The sequence below is a fragment of the Balaenoptera borealis genome (assembly GCF_965194805.1).
Source record: "Balaenoptera borealis genome assembly, chromosome: 1".
In the NCBI taxonomy this organism is placed as follows: Eukaryota; Metazoa; Chordata; class Mammalia; order Artiodactyla; family Balaenopteridae; genus Balaenoptera; species Balaenoptera borealis.
Genome location: NC_138860.1, coordinates 85,141,026 through 85,163,830, shown reverse-complemented (window position 1 = coordinate 85,163,830; position 22,805 = coordinate 85,141,026). Strand labels below are relative to the sequence as shown.

At 49.8% G+C, this 22,805-nt stretch overlaps 1 protein-coding gene across 1 annotated transcript; it reads left to right on the top strand.

Moving 5' to 3' along the window:
* The first annotated feature begins 94 nt into the window (after window positions 1-94).
* Window positions 95-22,510, top strand: CGN (cingulin). The gene is made up of 21 exons (XM_082346424.1): window positions 95-206; window positions 5,776-6,650; window positions 7,399-7,499; window positions 7,653-7,722; window positions 7,826-7,915; window positions 9,392-9,519; window positions 10,166-10,298; window positions 10,638-10,850; window positions 11,289-11,437; window positions 11,691-11,823; window positions 14,257-14,457; window positions 14,806-15,012; window positions 15,386-15,643; window positions 16,653-16,823; window positions 17,334-17,495; window positions 18,822-18,911; window positions 19,379-19,462; window positions 19,573-19,691; window positions 20,012-20,120; window positions 20,510-20,673; window positions 20,990-22,510. The coding sequence occupies exons 2-21, from the start codon at window positions 5,790-5,792 to the stop codon at window positions 21,129-21,131; spliced, it is 3,585 nt and encodes a 1,194-aa protein (XP_082202550.1). The 5' UTR covers window positions 95-206; window positions 5,776-5,789; the 3' UTR covers window positions 21,132-22,510.
* The last annotated feature ends 295 nt before the right edge of the window (window positions 22,511-22,805 follow it).

Genomic DNA, 22,805 nt, shown 5'->3' with positions numbered 1-22,805 from the left:
AACGGACCAACCGAGGAAGGGTAAGGCGGGGCGGGTGGTGACGGCCAATGGAGGTGGAGCTCAGGAGGGGAGTAACAGGTTGGTGGGAGGGGGAGAAAGAAGGAGGGAGCGCCGAGGGACATAGGGGGAGGGCCCGGGAGCCGAGCGTGCAGCTCTACCCGAGCCCGAGCCCGAGCCCGAGCCCGGGAGCGCCGAGCCCGGCTGGGGTGAGTGAACCGGGCGGGCGCAAGGGCACCTGAGAGGCAGGCGAGCCCTCAGGTGTACCCCTGAGGGGCGGGAGTCCAGGCGATCAGAGATACCCAGGGCACAGGTGCTGAGTTGGCGAGAGGAGGAGGGGAGGTCAAGTTAGGGTGGGAGTACTGATTAAGAGCTGGCTCCTACTCTAAGATGCCACACGCAGGTGCCTGGGAAGGTGCCAGGTGAGGGGCACCTGAGGCTAAGGCTATTCCCAGGGCATGGAAGCGTTTCAGGGCCAATATATCTCTGGAGGTCAGACGCCAGTCCCCGGGGCAGAGTTTCTCTTGGAGACCGGAATGGTGGGGGGAAGGAGTCAGTCTCAGTTGGGCAAAGGGAACTGCTGCCTGAGGTTCAGACACGTAAGGGAGAGGGCGTGGAAAGGTGCTGTTTCCCTGAGGTTCTTTACCCGACTGCCAGTCTGAGCCGGTGCTGATACCTCCCTTCTGGCTTTGAGGTGGCTCTGAGGTGTGGACTCTTTCTCTAACCATTCATCTATAGGGCAAGACAGGTGCAATTAATAGACACTGAGAGGTAGAACGAGAGGGCACCCCCATCTCTTTGCCAGGTGTGAAGCTAAGTCTTTCAGTTTTTGTCCTCCTTTGCTTTCTTGCCAGGGAGAAAGTTTCCTTCTTCCTCTTGAGAGAGTGCTCTACAAGAGGGGGATTTGAGTAAGCCTAGATCCCTAGGCCTACAAAATATGTAGAAATACTTCTTTCTAATGAGGCCTCTTTCTGGGGGCTAATGTCAAACCCTCCCCCCAAGCATACATACTTCTGTGGTTCTAGGTGGGGCCACTGGGTGAGGTTCGGGAGCCTAACCAATTTCCTTGATGCCTCTCAGAAATTCCCCATTATTCCCTGAAACCCAGGCATCCCTGACAGCTGGACCATAATGGCTGTCAGACTGGCCATAGGCACTGGTGCAGGAAATAAGCAGGACTCCTCAGGAGACCACCGGACTAGGAGATTCAGCACCTCTAAGTCTCCAAGCTGGATGAGAGGTGCACATCAGAGCCGAGACAAAATTTCTGAGGCAGATTTCCTTGCCTTAGGCAGGTGAGGGAACCAGAGCCAGCCTTAGCTTGGCCCTTTTGATGCCCTGCCTGAGGAGAGTTGTTGTAATTGGGAAATAATTAGCAACCGCTATGTTGTCGACAGGCTGCCTGCACATGCCTCTCTACCTCTTTTTTCATCCTGGATATTCGGGAATGGGGGGCTGGCTCCAGGGGACTGCTAATCCAGAGATTTGCCTGACCCTAAGAGGATTCTGGCTTCCTAGAACCCTTCCTGCTTTCCCCAGGCTGACCTGCATGCCATCACCCCTGTGGGAGGTGAGGAGGGGGTAGGGCTGCTGCTTCTCTTCACGCCAGGGAAGGGGAGAACTGAGGGCCAGGGAGGTGGCCCAGGTTAAGTGTGGGATCTGGAATGCAACCTTGGGAACTTTAGAGGGAGGGGTAGAGGGAGACAAAGTCTTCTGTTACACACTGGCCTGTCTGTCCGTCACCAGGCACACTGTGTATCTGTTCCTGCGTGTTCCCTCCCCACCTTCTGCCTCTTCCTTCAGAGCCTTGGCATCTAAGCTGGACAGAGTCCCTGCCCATGGTTTTGCCCCTTTGCCTCCTCTGTGGTGTGGAATTTCTCTGGTCTGCTTCACAAGCTGCCAGTGGAGTCTCCCCGGCCCTCCCCTTCCCCTTGCCTCTCAAACCAGTCCAGCCAGTTTGCAGGGGCCCAGTTCCTCATTGTGTTTTTTTCCCCACTGGCCAAGCAGCTCTAGTCTGGTGCTCAGGTTTGACTTTTCCAGTGGACTGAGCCAGGAGTACACACGGGGGGTTCTTTTTGGATCCTCGGGCAACCTTATCTTGCTAACTCTTTATGAGAAAATAGGAGCCGAAAGAGCAAGGTCACTGAACTGTCCTTTTCTGTTTTCACCATTTGCTTTCCTTGTTACCTCCGAGGGGAGTCTAATCTCTGTACCTCTAGTTCACCCATTTTCTGCATCTGCCAATTATATAGCATCTAGCATATTGCCAGGCCCTACGTATACCAGTTCTTCCTGGGCACACCTGAAGCCACCCCACCCCCACTTCCTGCCAGGAGTCCAGAGACCCTGTCACTCCTAGTTGGAAGCCAGACGCTTATGGCTGGGCCAGAGGTGATGGAATTGGGGCAGGGCAGGCTAATGAGTAACTCAGGGAGAAGTAGCTGCCTGATACAGGTGCCGTGTTCTCCCTCTCCTTACAGGCAGGAATGACAGAGACAGAAAGATGAAGCTGAATTAACTTGTGTCCTAGTCTCTTCCCAGAGTACAGTTGGTGGGAAAAGCAGGGTCAGGCATCTGGTGAGAGGAAAGGCTCTGGGCTCCCTGTTGCCTGGCACTAGATCACTATTTACCTGCCTCTGGGGCTTACGAAAGGCCTTGGAGCTGCCCTGCTCCCCTGGCCCCGCCCCACTGTCCTCTGTAACTGAAGGCGGATAGGTTTCGGGTTTTCCATGTTGAATCATTTAGAGCCCTGCTTTCTGACCCACCCCAAAGATCCCTTTAGCCCTCCTGGCCCTTGACCTACATGTCCTGGGACTGAAGGGGGTTGAGGTTAGGGAGTCACTGGGACCTAGGGGTACACTTGGTGCCGCCTCTGAGCAGCTTGGTGCTCTTGGGCGGGCAAGGGCTATGCACTCTCTGGGACTAGGCTGGGAACTCCTTGACCTGGATCTGGAAGATCAGTAGATGTACTGTCAGGGTAGAGCTGCATCATGAATAAATCATGTGACTTCTAGGCACATCTGGTTCCAAAATTATGACTGAATAGGACAGGGAGTCCAGGCCAGGAAGAGGTCCTGTTACTAGGACAAACAAGAAATGGCTGTGCGGGATCCTTGGGAAATCTCCCCACTGCTGTGTTGAGTCTGCCTTGGTTTGGGATACAACTTTTAATAGATATATATTAACATCTACCATCTGCCAGGCCCTGGGGACACAGGAGTCAGCTGAGAGCAATGTTTTTTTTCCCTTCAGGAGCTTATAATCTAGTGGAGGAGACAGATAGGAAACAAATCATCACTCTGATAAATATATAAATAAACTGAGGCACACTCACTGAAGGCCAACTGTAGAGTGTATAATGTGAATCTGATCTAGTTTGTGGGAAGGAATGGTCAAGGAAGGCTTCTCTAGGAAGTGACATCCTTCTGTAAACCAGGTGAAGTCAGGAAGGTCCTGTTGGAAGGAGCAGCATATGTGCAGGATAACATTTGTTGTCAGCTTTGTGACAGGCTTATGCTGCTAGGTGCGTTCATGTTCAATATCTTGACATTTTCCCTCTTTTTATTGAAGTAGAATCTAAGTAAATAAAGTGCAAAAATCTTAAGTGTATAACATGATACATTTTTACAGTTGTGTATACCCACATAATTATTATTATCTAATTCTCACAGGTAATTACCTCATGAGGTATTATTATACCCATTTTACAGATGAGGAAACAGGCTGGGAAAGTTGTGATTTGCCCAAGGTTATATACATCAAGTGAAGGTCAGAAGCTGGGATTCCAAGCCAGATCCCGACTGTAGTCCAGTGCCTTTTCTATTGGATGAGTGGCTTGGAGAACTTACCCCTTTGCCTTGTAGCTTCTTTTCTGGTCCCATTTCTTACTTGAATTCCAACATAGGGCCCTGCCAACTAAAAATATTGCTTTCTGGGGTATCTGAGTCAGTGGTTGGTTAAAGTCCTCCCCAGTGTCTGCATAGTGGAAGGATCGGGTCCTCGGGTTCATGGGTGGGCCTTAAGGACCTCTTGAGATTCTGTGGTAAAAGTTTGGATGGGCTGTCTCCTGGGGGAAGGGTGCATTGCTTTCATCATTTTCTCAGGCACCAAAAAAGGTGAAGAACCATTGCTGATAAGGGGTTCCTCCCCCCTGTATCTTCCTCTGTAGGGGAGGGGCTGGGAATGCGACTAGGAATGCTCTTACTCCAATTCCTTTCTCACCTGGAGCTCCGCCCCTCCCTTCCCCACCCCTCCTGGGTTCCTGAGCTTCCTGGCACTTCTACAATCCCTGAAAGGGGCCTTGCCAAGTTTCCTTGGCCCAGAGCTCCACTGGGAGGTTGAGCTGGGTATGTTTGTGTCTCTGGCATATCAGAGGCTCCTCCTCCAGTTTGGTGCTAGGCCCTGGTGGAGGTTAGCAGAAGGGGTGGGGAAGCTGGATTTTTATTTGCTTAGAGGAGAACCTCCCCCCAAGTTCCTGGAGCCAGAGCAATAAGCAATACCTGGAACACATTCCATTTGCTGACTCTGAGCTTAGGCAATGTAGACCCAGGGAGCTGGCCTGTAGGTGGTCTTGGCTCTGGCCCTCAGCTGGGACAAATCTGCCTGTCCTGGGGCCTGATACTCTTTTTTTTTTTTTGGCTGCACCATGCGGCTTGTGGGATCTCAGTTCCCTAACCAGGGATGGAACCCAGGCCTCGGCAGTGAGGGCACCAAGTTCCAACCACTGGACCGCCAGGGAACTAACTCCTGGACTGGTACTCTTGAATGTTACTTAAATCTTTTCTTGAATAGGTAGTACATGGTTCCAGATTCAAAAGGGACAAAAAGATACATAATAGAAAGCCAGTCATTCTCCCATCCCTGTCCCCAGCCCTCCGTTCCCCCAACCCTGATGCATCACTGCTATTGGTTTCTTTGAGGATCCTCCCAGAAATGGGATGACCTATCTTGAGGTCTTCTGTATTTGAAATGAGCTCTGGGATTGGAGGCCCCTATTCTCCACTGGGTTGGAGGTGTCTGCAGGTGGGGCTTGGGTTCTGCCTTCCCTGGGGGTGGGAGAAGCACATGGTAGTGCTCTATGTGTACGTGTGAAGGTCAAGAAAACTCTTTAAACTCTTGACAAAACCAAGCTCCCCAGGACTGTATTAGAGGAAATGGATTCTTCTGGGTCAGTGGGTCTCAGAATGTGGAATCTGGACCAGCAGCGTCGGCATCACCTGGGAACTTGTTAGAACTGTAAATCCTCAGTGTGGGACTACCTACTGAATCTGACACTCTGGGGGCAGGGTCCAGCAGTCTGTTTTAACTGGTCCTTCCGGTGATTCTGCTGCTCAGATGAAGTATGAGAACCACTATTTTGTGTAGAAGGGATTGGCAGGGCAATCAGCCTCACGAAAGCTGGGCAGGGCTTCCCTGGTGGCGCAGTGGTTGAGAATCTGCCTGCCAATGCAGGGGACACGGGTTCGAGCCCTGGTCTGGGAAGATCCCACATGCCGCGGAGCAACTGGGCCCGTGAGCCACAATTACTGAGCCTGTGCGTCTGGAGCCTGTGCTCCGCAACAAGAGAGGCCGCGATAGTGAGAGGCCCACACACCGCGATGAAGAGTGGCCCCCGCTCGCTGCAACTAGAGAAAGCCCTAGCACAGAAATGAAGACCCAACACAGCCATAAATAAATAAATAAATAAATAAATAAATTAAAAAAAAAAAAAAAGCTGGGCAAGTGGAGGTTTCTGGGTTTCTACTTCTAGTCTCTCAGCTTAAACTCTTCATCTTCTAGGACCCCTCCTACCCATGGAGCAGGTGTCCACCATGGCCGAGCCCCGGGGTCCTGTAGACCATGGAGTCCAGATTCGCTTCATCACAGAGCCAGTGTGTGATGCAGAGATGGGCACCCTACGTCGTGGTGGACGACGCCCAGCTAAGGATGCAAGAGCCAATACCTATGGGGTTGCCGTGCGTGTGCAGGGCATCGCTGGGCAGCCCTTTGTGGTGCTCAACAGTGGAGAGAAAGGTGACGACTCCTTTGGAGTCCAGATCAAGGGGGCCAACAACCGAGGGGCCCCAGGAGCTCTGAGCTCCGACTCAGAAGTTCCCGAGAGCCCCTACTCTCAGGCCAAGGAGTTTCCTGCCCCCTCGCAGGGAAGCACATCTGATGAGGAGCCCGGGGCCCACTGGAATGGAAGGCTACCGCGCTCCCAGTCCCAGGCCTCACTGGCAGGCCCTGCCCCTATGGGTCCAAGCAACAGGAGCACCAGCCTGCTGGAGCTAGTCCCCCAAGGAGCTTACCCGGGCAGCACCATTGACACTGCCCCCCTGTCTTCGGTGGACTCCCTCATCAACAAGTTTGACAGTCACCATGGGGGCCAGGCCCGGGGCCGGACTGGCCGCCGCATGCGGGTGCTGCCCCCTGAACAGCGCAAGCGGAGCCAGAGCCTGGACAACCGGCTCCCACGGGACACCGTTGAGGAACGGGAGCACCGGTCCCCCAACCACGGGACCCCAAGCGCAAAGCATGACCAGCACACGGGCAGCTTGAAACAGTCAGCCCAGAGCTGTCTTGGTGGCCTTAGCCGTTCCCGTCAGACCCAGGACTGGGTCCTTCAGAGTTTTGAGGAGCCACGGGGGAGAGCACAGGACCCTCCCATGCTACAGGTCAGACCTCACCCCTCTGTGGCTTCCAAGCCCTGGCCCCTTCTCATCAGCCCTGACCTACTTGGGTCTCCATGTTGATTCAAATGACCTATGGCAGAAAGTCTACTTTTTGTCCTCCACTTTATCCGTCTACTTAATAGATGGTATTCACATGTACAAGACACTTCCATGGGCAAAATTCTAAAGGAAGTGGAAGTAACTATGAAATCACCATTCACAAGCATGGAGAGTTACTTGTCATTGCCTGACCATTAACTGTGCCTCAGTCACCAGCATTTGCTAGGTCTGCAGCAAATGTGAGGCAGGCTTGGAGGATATGAGTGGCTCTCTGGTGCTCTTGCCAAAACTCCCCCCTTTGTCTCCCACTCAGGAATGCGAGTGAGTGGGGGAGTGACTTTACTCTGAGACAAAGTTAAGCCCATCCTAAAAGTAAATCATTCACAAATTCTAGTACATTAACTGCCATTAGTGACAAATAACCTGTGACACAGCTCACAACTGGTCGAGATCTGTTTGTCGAGCAAAATCTGGTTTGCAGCAATAGTGAGAGGTGTACCTTGCTTGGACCCCTTCCTGGCCTGTTGCTCCGGCCTCAGAGGTGTTGCCTCTTTACCCCACTTCAGGCTTGTTCGTCGTGCTCGAAGGGCCTCGTCTCCCAACTGCCACTTCTCTTCCATCTGAACCCCACACACGCTTCTGGCGTAATCTTCGTAGTCTTCCTATTGCTCTGGGTTTACTTTTTTTGTAGTTCAAATCAACTCCAGACCTTCTCCGAGACCAGCAGGAGGCGGTCCCACCAGGCAGTGTGGACCACGTGAAGGCCACCATCTACGGCGTCCTGAGAGAGGGGTGAGTGGGGACCCTCCCAACAGCAGAGTTACACACCTCCCTTCTTTTCCTTCTAGCTTTGTTCCCCATCTTCCCTGCTCTTAACCCTTCCTTCCCTCATCTCTGCTACCCCTTTCCCCCCCTAACGTTTGCATCTGTCCTTTTATCCTCCAGAAGCTCAGAAAGTGAAACCTCTGTGAGGAGGAAGGTCAGTTTGGTGCTGGAGCAGATGCAGCCTCTGGTGGTGAGTGGCCCCTTCTCACGGTGGGGCAGGGGGCAGGGTTAGGGCCTTGTGGGCCTTGGGATCTGGATGTGGACTCACTTCCTTCCCCCCGTGTCTCTGGCAGATGGCTTCTTCTGGTCCCACTAAGGCAGGGCAGGGTGAACTCAGCCAAAAAGTGGAGGAGCTACAGAAAAAGCTGGATGAAGAAGTGAAGGTGAGGAGAGATTAGAGGTGCAGGAGGGATGAAGGGCCACAGGGGGAAAGAACCTTGGCCTGGGCCGGCCCTTCCGAGCAATGGAATGAGCACTTGCGTGTCCTGTGAGACAAGAGTATGTGCTAGTCGCAGGAAGGACTTCTGGGGTTCTCTGGAGCTTAGAGAGGAGGAGCACATTCATCAGGGGTCTAACTACCTTTCATTCCATTTCCTTTGGAAGTTCCTGTCCTAGCTCTGCCACTCACTGTGGCTGTATAAATCTTGAGCAAATTATTTACCTCAGTTCTTGGCGTCATCATAGTAATGATGGCAGTAATAGTAGCTGTCATTTATTGAGTTTAATTTTTGTAGTAGGTACTATCCCGAGTAATATGTAATAATTACAGTGACCCTGTAAAATAGGCATCCTGGACCCTTGTATGATGAGAAAGTTGAAGATCAGAAAGATTAAGTGAATTGCTCAAGGTGGTACGTTGTAGAGGAGGAATGTTAAAATTCAGGTGAGTCTTATGCTCAAGCCTACGTACTCCTCTTTTTTTATACTGCTTCCACCTGTCACAGCATTGCCTTGTATATAGGTGGTGCGCAGTAAGTGTTAGATTGTAACTCCCCTTGTTTCCTGAAAAGCAGTGTCATGTACTGGTTGAGCGGTGGGCTGTGGAGTCAAACTGACTTCAAATCCTGGTACTCTTACTTGTTGGCTATGTAACTGACCTTGGGCAAATTCTTTAAATGTTCTAAGCCTCTGTTTCCTTAACTGTAATGTGAGGATAATAATTGTGCTGTGTTAGTTATCTCTTGCTGTGTAACAAATTACCTCAAAACAAACATCACCCAGTATCTGAGTGCCCAGGATCTGGGAGCCACTTAACTGGGTAGTTGTGGCTCAGGGTCTGTGATGAGCTTCCAGTCAAGGTATTGGCTGGGGCTGTAGTCATTAGAAGACTTGACAGGTGTTGGAGGATTTACTTCTAAAATGGCTTACTCAATGGTTGTTAGTTGGAGGTCTCAGTTCCTTGCTATGTGGACCTCTTCATAGTGCTGCTTGAGTGTCCTCACAATATGGTAGGTACCTTCCCCCAGAGTGAGTGATCCAAGAGAGAAGGTAAGGAGGAAGCTGCAATGCCTTTTTATGACCTAGTCTCAGAAGCTACACATCACTTCCCCCTTTTTCTATTTGTTAGAAGAGGCAGCCTATACTCAAGGGGAGCCTATATTAAGTCCAGCCTATACTCAAGGAGAGAGCTTCACCTTTTGAAAGAAATGTCAAAGAATTTGTGAACATATTTTAAACCATTACAAATACCGAGGCTTGTTATGAGGATTAAATGCAGATAATATACATGAGGTCCCTAGTACAGCGCCTGTCACATAGTGAGTGTCAAGAGATGTTAGGTATTCCCATTATTCCTGGTCCTTCTGAGAGGCTTTCCCTCCTCTCCACCTACTCTGTTTTACTCTCTTTTCCCTTTCCAGAAACGGCAGAAGCTAGAGCCATCCCGGGTTGGGCTGGAGCGGCAGTTAGAGGAGAAGGCAGAAGAGTGCAGCCGACTGCAGGAGCTGCTGGAGAGGAGGAATGGGGAAGCCCAGCAGAGCACCAAGGAGTGAGTGCAGCTGACGGTGCTCGCAGGGCTGCACGAGGGCCTCAGCCAGCATTAGAGGCTCCCCCAGGGCTGGGGGAGACAGGGAAATCTCCAGAAGCTGAAAGGGGCCGACAGAGAAGGTTAAAGACAGGACCTTTCTCTTTACCTTCTCTATCAGTAATGCTAATAGCGCATGAGTTAGGCTCCCTGGATTTGCCTCTGTGCATCAGGTTCTTAATCTGTAAAATGGGATTAATAATGGTACCTACCTCACAGGATTGTTGTGAGGATTTAATCATTCATGTAGCAGAAGTTTTTGCAATGAGTACTGTGTAGTAGGCACTGATCTAGATTCCTGGGGTTCATCAGTGAACCATAAAGATGAAGCATAACTTCTAGTGAGTGGGCACAGACAGTAAACAATTAACATATTGTATAAGTAAACGTATTACATATGAGAAGGTGGTAAGTAGAATAGGTTAAAGCAGATCAGGAGGGCTGGGTTGTACAGGGGCAGGTTGCAATATTAAACAAAGTAGTCAGGGGAGGCCTTGTTAAGATGTGAACAAAGACTTGAAGGAGGTTTATAGGAACTAATGTAAGTAAAGTGTTTAGAAAACGGCCTTACACATAGTGCTCAATAATGTTGTCTATAATTAATTATTAGGCTCCAGAACATGAAGCTCCTCCTGGACCAGGGTGAAAGGGTACGACATGGGCTGGAGACGCAGGTGATGGAGCTGCAGGATAAGCTGAAACAGGCCCAGGGTCCTGAGCCTGCTAAAGAGGGGCTAATGAAGGTAGGGAGTAGGATTGGGGTACCTTAGCCTCTGCTTCCTTTCAGCTAGATCATCCTCAAGTCTGCTCATCTGCAGTTTCCCTAAAGTATGGGGAGTAGGTAGCTGATTACAGGTATCCCTTAGGGTGCTTTCAGGCCGACTCAATGGTGGGGTGGCACTAGAGCCCAGAATGGTAGATTTCCTTTATCCTAACAGGGCATCTTAGAGGGCAGAGAGCACCTGGTACCATGCCTAACAGATAGGAGGTGCTCAATAAATATTTTTGATTGACTGGATGAATGAATGGACAGGTGGATCCTAATATGGTCACCTCTGTACTTCCACCTTCGCTTTCCCCAGGACCTGGTAGAGACCCGGGAGCTTCTGGAAGAGGTCTTAGAGGGGAAGCAGCGGGTAGAGGAGCATCTGAGGCTGCGGGAGCGGGAGCTGACAGCACTGAAGGGTGCCCTGAAGGAGGAGGTGGCCTCCCATGACCAGGAGGTAGAGCACGTGCGGCAGCAGTACCAGCGGGACGCAGAGCAGCTTCGCCGGAGCATGCAGGATGCAACCCAGGCACGTGACAAGAGCAGGGCTGGGAAAAGAGAGCGCCCCCAGGGAAGGGGGCTGCCTTGAGGTCTTGGTATTTGGGGTTTTTTTCATGGTCATAACCGGAACTCCCCCTAAAAGACACATGTGAGATGTAATGAAAACCTTGCTCAGGAAACCTACAAGGGCAGAGGGAAGGAGTGCAGGCCAGAAGTCCCATGAGGATGTGTGACAGAAGTCCCATGGGGAAATAACTGGGGGAGGCTTCCTGTAGATGACAGAGGGGCAGACTGTGTCTTGGGAAGAGAGCCTTCTGCTAGCATTGCACCAGGTACCCCGGGTGTCAGGGTGTGCAGTGGGCATGGTGCCTCTGGACCTGAGCCTCCCCTTCTACACACTCACACTTTGGTTTAGAGTGAGCTCTTCCCTCCGAGCCTCCTGGCCCCTGACTCTCCCCTTCCCTAGGATCACGCAGCATTGGAGGCTGAGAGGCAGAAGATGTCAGCCCTGGTGCGAGAGCTGCAGAGGGAGCTGGAGGAGACCTCAGAGGAGACAGGGCATTGGCAGAACATGTTTCAGAAGAACAAGGAGGAGCTTAGAGCCACCAAGCAAGAGTAAGGACACTGCCCCCCAGGATGCTTATCCATGATTCTTATATCCCCCCTCTTTTCTGCCAGTGCTGTGCTCCTTCCTTTCCCTTTTCTCAAACTGCCCTTCTGCATCCCCACCTTCCGCCCTCTTGAGGGTGGGTGCCCAGTGTACAGCCTCCAGGGAGGTGGTTTTCATTGTCATTGTCCTGCTAACCTCTCCCAGGCAGGCGGCCTCACCCTGTTCCCTTTCCCTTTTATTTCACCTTTCTGGGCTCAGACTCCTGCAGCTGCGGATGGAGAAGGAGGAGATGGAAGAAGAACTTGTGGAGAAGATAGAGGTCTTGCAGAGGGAATTAGGGCAGGCCCGAGCTGGTGCTGGAGATACTCGCCAGGTGGAGGAGCTCAAGAAGGTACTTGGGAGTTGGAGGGGCAATAGGGCAGGTTGGGGTGATGGGCATCTGCCTCACCTATCCACGAGGGCCTCCACACGTGTGTGGCTGTCTCCCGTGTGCTTGGTTTTCAGGCTTCATCCTGCCTGCTCAGCCTTATCTCTTCCCAGCACACACTCTAGCAGGACTGGTCTCCTCATTCAGTATAGAAGTTTCTAATGGAAAGGGCTCTCGGTGACCAGGTTGGGTTATAGCCAGAGGCTGCTGGCTGCCTCCCAAGAGACCTCATGGGTAGCAGCATTGAGGTGGATTTGTGAAACTCCAGGGTCATTTTTGCAAGCTTGGAAACCTAATTTGGTCAGCATAGCAGGAGTTGCTCTGTCTCTCAGAGGGGACTCGTTAACTACACTTATGAAACAAACATTTATAGTTAGAATGCCAGTTTATTAACTTACGATGAGTAGTGTTGTCACATGGACTGGAACACTTGCAGTGGCATGGCCAGCTGACTTACATGGGAAGCCAAATTGTAATTTGAAGGCTGCTTAGAGAGTATAGAATCTAGACACAGGTAGCTAAATGTTTTATCATGCATGGATATTTTATGAATAATAAGGTCATAAAATTGAAGTGAACACATAAATAATTTCTTCATATTCCTGGTATCAGTTTATGAAGGAAAAGAAAGCAGTGAATTATTTCAGATGATTTGAAAATTAGAAAATAGTTTCATTAATTATAGGGAACTGGCATTTGTGGCCTCCTGAGAATCCTTCTGGGTTTATATTCTTTCATTTGCTATGCTGGATATTTAGTAGGTGCTCAGTAAACAAGTATTAATTAGTCAATTCTTGTTTATCATGCTTTTACTATAAGACTACCTAATTGTAATCGAGGTAATCATATTTTTAAATGAGTAAAGAAATATAGCTCTGAATGATGATTTTTCCGGATAAATAAAAGCCTGAGCTTATGCAAAATATTTGGTGGAGAAAAAGATAATAAATGTTAACCAAACATACTTTGGTGGTTGTGAAATCAAAAGTACTCCTAATTTTTACTATACTGTTTTTAAGTTAACAAATATCAAGGATAGTCTGAAGTCTGTTAACTGTATTAGCTGACATAGTGAACTTGGACATTCCTCTGGACAATCTCAGTTGACTTATTATGCTGGGTAAAGCTAAAAAGCAAAAGAATAATAACTAGTGTTTCATTTATCTCATATATTAAGCTAATTTTATTAAGTATTTAATCAATCAATAAGATATACATTAGGAAAATAGACTAACCCAGTCCACTGTAGACCATACACTGTGCTATTTTTCTTTATTTAAAAATTTTTTAAAAAATTTATTTATTTTTGGCCGCATCGCACCTCATGTGGGATCCTAGTTCCCCGACCAGGGATCGAACCCTCACCCCCTGTGGTGGAAGCGTGGAGTCCCAACTGCTGGACCGCCAGGGAAGTCCCCTCTTTTTCTTTGTAATTAGTATGTTAGTGTCTTACACTGAAGACTCACTATATACATATAACCTTTCAGCCTAATTATACTTTCTGAATTTCAGAAGTAGCTAATAGATAAAGAATTAGAATGAGAAATCATATTTTAATTTTTTTAAAAAGAAATCAGAGCAGCACCAATATTTATTGTGTCACATATTTTGGTTTTCAACATTTAAAAAAAATAGCCAATCCTGTTTTATGCATACCCTCATCTGTTCTCACTCCATGTAATTTTTTTTAATGGAGATTTAGTTCACATACCATAAAATTCACCCTTTTAAAGTATACAATTTACTTTGTGGGGTTTTGTATACTCACAGAGTTGTACAACCAACACCATCACCACTATCTAATTATAGAACATTTTCATCACCCCAAAAAAGAACCCCGTATCCATTAGCAGTCACCCTCCCCACTCCTGGCAGCCACTAATCTACTTTCTCTCTCTATGGATTTGCCTATTCTGGACATTTCATATAATTAGACTCCTATAATATGTGGCCTTTCGTGTCTGGCTTCTTTCACCTAGCATAATGTTTTTCAAGGTTTATCCATGTTGTAGCAAGTATCAGTACTTCATTACTTTTTATGGCTGAATAATATTCCACTACATGGATATACCACATTTTTTATCTGTTCATCAACTGATGGATATTTGGGTCATTTCTGTATTTAGCTGTAATGAATAATGCTGCTATGAACATTCACTTACAAGTTTTTTGTGAACATATGTTTATACAGTTCTCTTGGGTATATACCTAGGAGTGGAATTGCTGGGTCATATGGTAACTTTATGGTTAACTTTTTGAGACATTGCCAAATTGTTTTCCAAAGTGGCCATACCATTTCACAATCTCACCAGCAGTGTATGAGAGTTTCAGTTTCTCCACTTTCTGTTATCCCAGGCTGGCTCTCTCTGCCCTGTCACCATTTCCCTTCCCTTCTAGGAGCTGCGCCGGACACAGGAGGAACTTAAGGAGCTGCAGGCAGAGCAGCAGAGCCAGGAGGTGACTGGGCGACACCGGGAGCGGGAGTTGGAGAAGCAGCTGAGGGTAGAGGCTGAACGAGGCCGGGGGCTGGAACAGCAGAACCTCCAGCTACAAAAGACCCTCCAGCAACTGAGACAAGACTGTGAAGAGGCTTCCAAGGCAAGGGGAGTGGGCACAGGGCTTAGGAGGTGGAGGCTGAGGGGTCTGGAGGGCTGAGGAGCCAGAGGGCGTGGAAAATTACCTATCATGGGTATGTATAGACCAAATACCTTGGTCCTAGGTGTGTGGTTAAAAGTAGCCAGGATGTGGCAGGGGGAGGTTGGGCTGTACCTGGTGATACCCATTGCATCTCTATAGGGGTGGGATGCTCAGGGAAGCCTCTGGCTGGTGGCACTACCCCTCTTCACACTTGGGTTCGTGTGAGCTCTCTTTGGGGTGGCTTTCCTGGGAGTCGTCAATGACCTTGAGCCCTGGGGTCTGAGCCACCTCTCCCTGAACCGGCCTCAGGCTCAGATGGCAGCAGAGGCAGAAGTGGCAGTGCTGGGGCAGCGTCGGACAGCAGTGGAAACGACGCTTCGGGAGACCCAGGAGGAAAATGATGAATTCCGACGGCGCATCCTGGGTCTGGAGCAGCAGCTGAAGGAGGCACGAGGCTTGGCGGAGGGTGGGGAAGTGGCGGAGGCTCGGCTGCGGGACAAGGTGCAGCGGTTAGAGGTCAGTGCTTTTGCTGACATTGTTGGCTTCCTCCTGGCCCTCTCTCCTCTCATCCCTGGCTAAATACTCAGCCATCACTTTGATTTTGCCTGTAGTGTGCTTCTGTTTGCCTCCCTAGTCCTCTGTTAACCTTGGGTTTATTTCCTGGAGTGTGCTTTAGTGTGAATGTCTCAGCCTTTGCACTGGTATTTTTGTCCATTTCCCACTCTTTGCATGTTCTCTGATCTTTGCTGGTTCCTCTGAGCCTGTTTTCATTACCCACCTTTTTCATAAATATCTCTTCCTCCTCCCTCCCACTTACTCACCTCCAAATGGCTTGAGCCCAAGCTTTGCATCCTCTCAGTCCGACGTCCCTCACCTTCCCCACTCCCAGGCAGAGAAACAGCGGCTAGAGGAGGCCCTGAACACAGCTCAGGAAGAGGAGGGGAGCCTGGCAGCAGCCAAGCGGGCACTGGAGGCACGGCTGGAAGAGGCCCAGCGGGGGCTGGCCCGCCTGGGACAGGAGCAGCAGGCTCTGAACCGGGCCCTGGAGGAGGAGGGGAAGCAGCGGGAGGCGCTCCGGCGCAGCAAGGCTGAGCTGGAGGAGCAGAAGCGCTTGCTGGACAGGACTGTGGACCGGCTGAACAAGGAGGTGGGGCGCGGGGTGGCCTGGGCTCAGGAAGAGGCTCAGCTCATACAGAAGCTTGCCTGGTGGGGGTGGACAGGGGAGGGAGCGGGGTCACAACGTGTGGTGTTTGCTTTCCTCAAGTTCATTGTTGGGGAGGCCAAGTCTGCATCTGCAGAGTGGCATCCTTCCTACTTCCCCTCAGTGTTCTTGACCTCCCCCTACACCCCATTCCCTTATGATCTTGATCCTTGGAGAATGTCTCCTGGAGTTCCTCTTAGAAGTCTGTAAGACCCAAACATAAGAATCTTCGTTGGTAGAGTTTTATATTTAGGGGAAGGAAAAAGGCCTATAATCCCTCCTTAGACGTCTGTAAGACCTAAAAGCAGGAATTTTCATTGGTAGAATTTTATACTTGGGGGAGGGAAGGAGAAAGGAAGAAGAGATAAATTGCTTTTTTCAGGTAAGGTTCTCCTCCTAATCGCTTATTTATAAAACAGGAGCAAACACCTAATATATTTCATCAATTCTAAAATGTACATTTTATCATCTCTGAAATTGACTTGTGTCTTATAATTGATGGTATGTTATAGTTCAATTGGCAAATTTTTCTTTTTCTTTGTAATAATCATTGGTACCTTGGGTTTGCTGAAATATGGTCATTTAAGGTTTACTTTGTATCAGGCACTGTTGTAAGTACTTTACGTAATTAGTTAACATAATTCTCACAACAACCTTGTGACGTAGGTGCACTGTTATTATCCCATTTTACAGATGGGGAACTGAGACACAGAGAGGGTAAATAACTTGCCTGTGGTCACACAGCTAATAAGTGGTAGAGCCAGGATTTGAACCCAGGAAATCTATATATTACTCCCAGCCATAGTAGGGACCTAGGTCCAGGAAAGAGCAAGAGAGGGCTACTTTGGCAGGAAGGAGGCTCTGGGAGAGTCTTGGGAGTCTGGGCCCAGAGAAGGGAGAGAGGCATCCATTAAAGAGATGCAGTGCTGAAAAATCTCTTTTCTCTGTGTCTCAGCTGGAGCAGATTGGGGATGACTCTCAGCAAGCCCTGCAGCAGCTCCAGGCCCAGATGGAGGATTACAAGGAAAAGGCCCGGCGGGAGGTGGCAGATGCCCAGCGCCAGGCCAAGGAGTGGGCCAGTGAGGCTGAGAAGACCGCTGGAGGGCTAAGCCGGCTTCAGGATGAGGTAGGAGCCTAAATGGCAGGAGTCCCAACGTCCTTGGTTTGAAGGTCATTACCTCTTAACCTGTGACCAGGGGATCCTGGGACCTGGGTTTAGGTCTCATCACTTCGGTGGGGGAGGGTGGGGGGAGTTGTCCACTGTAGGCAGAGACATTAGAGGACGCACTGTCTGCACAGCAGTGATTTTCAAACTCTGCTGCACATTAGGGTCACCTGGGGAGAATTTTAAGATCTCAACACCCGAGATGCCTCCTGTACACTTAAATCATAAACCCTTGGGGCTTGGATCCAGGATCAGTCGTCTAAAAACTCCTCAGGTGATTTAAACTTGTGTAGAGAATTTTAAGACGATAAAGAATATGGGCTAAAAGTCAAGTCTTTTTATCATCACCGTGCTCTGGCAATTCTAAAGAATGTCAGAGTTGAAGAATTTTCCCCCACGGGGTGGACTGCTCCCACCCTTCAACCCCCATCTTACCTTATCTGAGCTGCTGCATTTTTCTCTTCTGACCAGACTCAGAGGCTGCGGCAGGGCCTGCAGGCATCCCAGGCTGAGCGGGACTCCGCCCGGCTGGACAAAGAGCTGCTGGTCCAGCGACTGCAGGGGCTGGAGCAAGAGGCAGAGAACAAAAAACGCTCCCAGGATGACAGGAGCCGTCAGCTCAAGGGCCTTGAGGTGAGGACAGTGAGGGGGTGACGGGTGGTGGGTGGGATGGGGAACGTGAGGGGGTGTGGATCCTGGCACAGGTGGGACTTCTGTGGGGAAAAGAGCCAGGACACTCCAGCCTCTGGGATAGGAAACTGGCAGCCGACAGCTGATGGGGTTTGTTTGACTGCAGTGTTGTAAACAACTTTGAATTAATTGCCACTGTTTAGAAATTTATAGATGTCACATAAAATTTTGGATTTCTGGCTTTTTTTATACATTTAGAAAATATAATAACACTGGGCTTTGAGTCCTGAGTTGTCCGCATGGCAACAGTTGGCTGGAGCTGAGCAGTGGCTTCTCCCCTTTAGAGTCAACAGTGGTCTTCAGTTTGCTATATTTGGCAATAACAACAACAGTAATAAGAGCAGCAGTGGCAGCAGCAAACACTTACATACTGTGCTGTGTGCCAGGTACTTAAGAATTATTTAATCCTGAGAATAACCATATGGCATGCGTAGGCTTGTTTTCCCCATTTTTTTTTTTTTTAAACATCTTTATTGAAGTATAATTGCCTTACAATGGTGTGTTAGCTTCTGCTTTATAACAAAGTTAATCAGTTATACATATACAATATGTTCCCATATCTCTTCCCTCTTGCATCTCCCTCCCTCCCACCCTCCCCTTCCCACCCCTCTAGGTGGTCACAAAGCACCGAGCTGATCTCCCTGTGCTATGCGGCTGCTTCCCACTAGCTATCTATTTTACATTTGGTAGTGTATATATGTCCATGACACTCTCTCACCCTGTCACATCTCACCCCACCCCCTCCCCATTCCCCATTTTATAGATGAGGAAAACTGAGACACAGAGAGGCTAAGCAACTTGTCCGTGGCCCCTTTGCTAGGAAGCGGTCGATCTGAGTTTTAAATCCAGGCAGTCTTGTCTTAGCCTCTACATGGTACTGCCTGACTCGAATTTGCTTCCCCAATCTGTACCCTGATGCTTCAGTTTCTGACTCTCTTTATCTCAGCCTTGGCCTGGGCACTTGGGTTTCTCTCTATTTTCCCATTTGGGAAATAGGGCTGCGCCAGTGAGAAATAGACTGTGGGGTTTGTCATCCTGCCAAGGGGCCAAGGTCAGAGCGGGCCCACCCCTTCCCCTTGATGCCTCACTTGGGCAGCAGAGGGCGCTAGCTCCGTGGTGGCTCTGGGCAGGGGCAGGGACCAATGGGTTCTGGGATGTGGGAGAGAGAAGAACCTGTGGAGGCTGGTGTCTGAGAGGCTTCTGATCAGAGTATGACGTTCTGGTGTCCAGCATTTGGGGCAGAATTAACCTGTTGGCCCTCTGCCACAGGAAAAAGTCTCACGGCTGGAGGTGGAGTTAGATGAGGAGAGGAGCACTGTGGAGCTGCTGACGGAACGGATGAATCGTGGTCGGGACCAGGTAACCCCTTCCTTATGCCTTATCCGTGTCTACCCCGACGACAGAACCTCTTGGCCCTTTCAAAAACAAACCTACCTTCCCATCTTTCATATATGGAGTTCTGGCTGCAGAATCGGTGCGTGGCCAGCTCTACTGCAGGGTCTCATCTGCTTTCGGGAGGGGTTGGCGGGTTTCCTCAGGTGGAAAGAAGCCGGGAGTTTGAATGGAGGAGGAATCCTGGTGGCCTGGGCTGCGGATCTGAGTCTGGGCCGCTTCCATTCAGAAGGGACGTTAGTTCCTGGTGAGACTGAGGAGGCCCTGTTTAAATTCTGTGGCCCCTCCCATCTGAGTAGGCTGTGATTTCTCAGTTGCCTGGGAATTTGGGGGATTCAGAGAGCACCCTCCAGCTACTCTGCCCCACTTGGGTCAACTTGCTGGTTCATCATTAGTCCTCCCTAAGTCTGGTTCCTCTGGCCCATCCCCCCTAGGTGGACCAGCTGAGGACAGAGCTCATGCAGGAGAGGTCTGCTCGGCAGGACCTGGAGTGTGACAAAATCTCCTTGGAGAGACAGGTGAGGGGGAGGGGGGGAGTCTTGGGGATAGGCCTCAGGAGGCGGGTAAAATGACCATGGAAGCAATCGCAGGTTGAGTGCTAACCAAGGAGGCTTCCTGTCCCTCTCAGAACAAGGACTTGAAGAGCCGGCTGGCCAGCTCAGAAGGCTTCCAGAAGCCCAGCGCCAGCCTCTCTCAGCTTGAGTCCCAGAATCGGGAGTTGCAGGAGCGGCTGCAGGCTGAAGAGAGGTGACATGAGCCCATCCTCTGTCTCTCCCTCTGGGCTTTTCTCCTCTGGTGTCCCTCCATCTTCTGCTTCAGACATGGCCAACCAGGCTTGATCTTTTGGGAGGCCTCTTCTCTTGATAGGGAGAAGAGAGAGTTGCAGAAATTCGAAATGTGAATGACCTCTATCTACCTGGTTCTTTGGATCTGCTCTGGGTCCTCCCCAGTCTAATGGCTGGGCTCGTGGCTGAGCCCTTGGAGTTCTTGGAGGCAATATGGGGCCAAGTAGGAGTTTCTTTAGAAATGACAACAGCCATAGACATCCCCCTACCCCACCCTTTTAGGGAGAAGACAGTTCTGCAGTCCACCAACCGAAAACTGGAGCGGAGAGTTAAAGAGCTGTCCATCCAGATTGATGATGAACGACAGCATGTGAATGACCAGAAAGACCAGGTAAGGATGGCAGCTAGGGCCAGGCAACCATATGGCGAGTATATACTATGCATTTGCTTGAAGGCCAAGAGAGGGCCCATCTCATATGTCTTCTAAACTTAGACTTTCCTTCTATAAGGTCAGAGAGACTAGAGTGAAAGGACTAGATTAGAGCAGTCATAGTAAGCATGGGTATCGAGCATTTATGATGTGCTAGGCTCTCTTTCTAAGTGATGTATTAACTTATTTAATCCCCAAGACAAACCTAAGAGGTTAGGGTACTCGCCCGTGGTCTCAACATTTTGCTAGGGGCAACTGTATATACCTTGTCAAGATTGCTGCAGGGGAGGATCCCAGGCCACCGTAGCAGCAGCTCCTTTTCTAATGTGGGGACTTGGTATCCTGCCTAGCTAAGCCTGAGGGTGAAGGCTTTGAAGCGGCAGGTGGATGAAGCCGAAGAGGAAATTGAGCGACTGGATGGCCTGAGGAAGAAGGCCCAGCGTGAGGTGGAGGAACAGCATGAAGTCAATGAACAGCTCCAGGCCCGGATCAAAGTCCTGGAGAAGGACTCCTGGTACGGGCTGCTCTTCTGCCCCCTGTTCCATCGGGATAGCAGAACAATAAGGGAATGGGCTCTCCTGAACTGGATGGGGAGGAGGATCTCTAAGAAGGGACTTCGCAGGCACTCATTCCTGGATGAAAGCCAGTATGATTGTCTTTTAGTATCTCAGTCCCCATCCTGTACCCCATCTCCCCGTATCTCTAATTAGTGGGGGAATCTTGTGAGTAGCTTTAGGCCTTAGGAGAACTGGGAGTTTCCTTAGCATGAAAAGGGAGGCTGTTTAAATCTTTCTGTCTCCTTCCCTGACCAGTATTCCTCTTTGACTTAGGCGCAAAACTTCCCGCTCAGCTGCTGAGTCAACTCTCCAACATGAAGGGCTGAGCTCAGATGAGGAATTTGACAGTGTCTACAATCCTTCCTCCATCGCCTCACTGCTTACGGAGAGCAACCTGCAGACTAGCTCCTGTTAGCTCGTGGTCCACAAGGGCCCATGAACCACACTTGAGGCCTATCCTGGCCAGTCCTGCTCTGCTCTGCCCAGCCTCAGATTCCTCATCCCTGTGGGAGACCCAGTTATTCAGACCTAAGACAGGGAGGGGTGTGAGTGATGGTGATAAAAAAGGCATCAGCGCTAAGCCGGTAGACGGACTTTCCCTTTCCTCTGGAGGAGTGGGCATTTTAGGCCAACTGAGCCCCCTCCTTAAGTGCCGACCCCCTCCTCTGCTCCCTCACAGCAGTAGGTTGGTCAGCATATAGGCTGAGGGGGATTGAGCAGGATAGGAAGGGATAGAAATTGCCATGTATATAAAGCTTTATTTCTTTAGCCCTTAACCCCAGGCTCAGGGAAATACCCTATGTGATTCTGCCCCCTTGACTCCTGCAACTCATTTCCTTCCCATTCTGGAGCAGGGTAAGGGGAACATTATGGGTAATGGACATGCTGGCGTGGATCTACCCACTTCTCAGAGGCTCTTCTTTGCACAGTCATGGGGCCCATGTGGTAGTCCCCACCTATCTCCATTCCTGTATTTTTTGTCTTCCCCAAGCCAGGATCCAAGGGACCCTTTCTCCTCCTCTTCCCGTCTTTACCATTTCTATGTTCCTTCTTTCTTCTCAGTGCCTTAGGCGGGGTGAGGAGATAAGGATGCTCTTCTTGCCTTTTATTACCTGCACATTCATACCTCTCCAAGGCCCACCCTTTCCCCAACCGGGGCCCTCTGCCTTCCCTGCTGCTCCAATGACTGGTCGAGAGACCTACCGGCTTCCCTGCCTATGAAGCCCTGTGAGGGGACTTTGGGAGGGCCGTGATAAGGTGGTGGGGCTGCTTCTGCTCAGGGTTTCCATCCTTCCTCCTCTCCCTCTGTGACCATGGATGTGCTTATAAGATGGTTGCACCTGGGAACCCTGACAACTGTCTACGCAAGTTTGAAAAGCAAAGGTTTTGGTTTCCGGGGCCTTAACTTGTGGTTTCTCTGATCAGATGTGCCCAAACTCAGTAGGGAACCGAGGGACCCTCATTATCTCAGGAGCTTGGATCTGATACAGAGGGGCTAGAGGCCAACTCTTGGTAGAAATGGGAAGAGGCAATGGTGGACTTATTCCTCCTTTGGGATTTGGGGAGAGCCACGTTCTGGTAGGAGGAGGTAAGGGAGATGATTCACCTCTCTTATTTTCTAAGCAGACTCTGTAAGAAGCCTAGAGGAGGGAGAAGCCTGTTCTCACCAATGACTTGTAATTTCATGATTAAAAAAAATTTCCTTTATTCTGCAAATCATATATTATCTCCCAATCCAATCCAGCATTGAATTTATTTTAAATTAAATATTAAAATTATATATCTATACTGAAATCCTTGACTTGTCTTCTCATTCTTTTTCCTGACTTATTTGGAGGTCTAAATTTTATGAAGAAACCATTTTACTGTACCGCTTAGAGGCTGAAGCTGGGGTTTTCTTCACCTCACTTTTAGAGGCCTTTTACAACAGATCAGATGGAACTTAGGGAGCCGAGAAGTGTTTATAGCAGCTCCATTCTTTCCTGAGGAAACTTCTGGGAATAGCAAGGCAAGTAAATGCCTTCTTTGAGGGTTAAAGGAGACAGACCAGAAACGGGTTTTATTCCTTTGGGGCATAGGGATAGCCCAA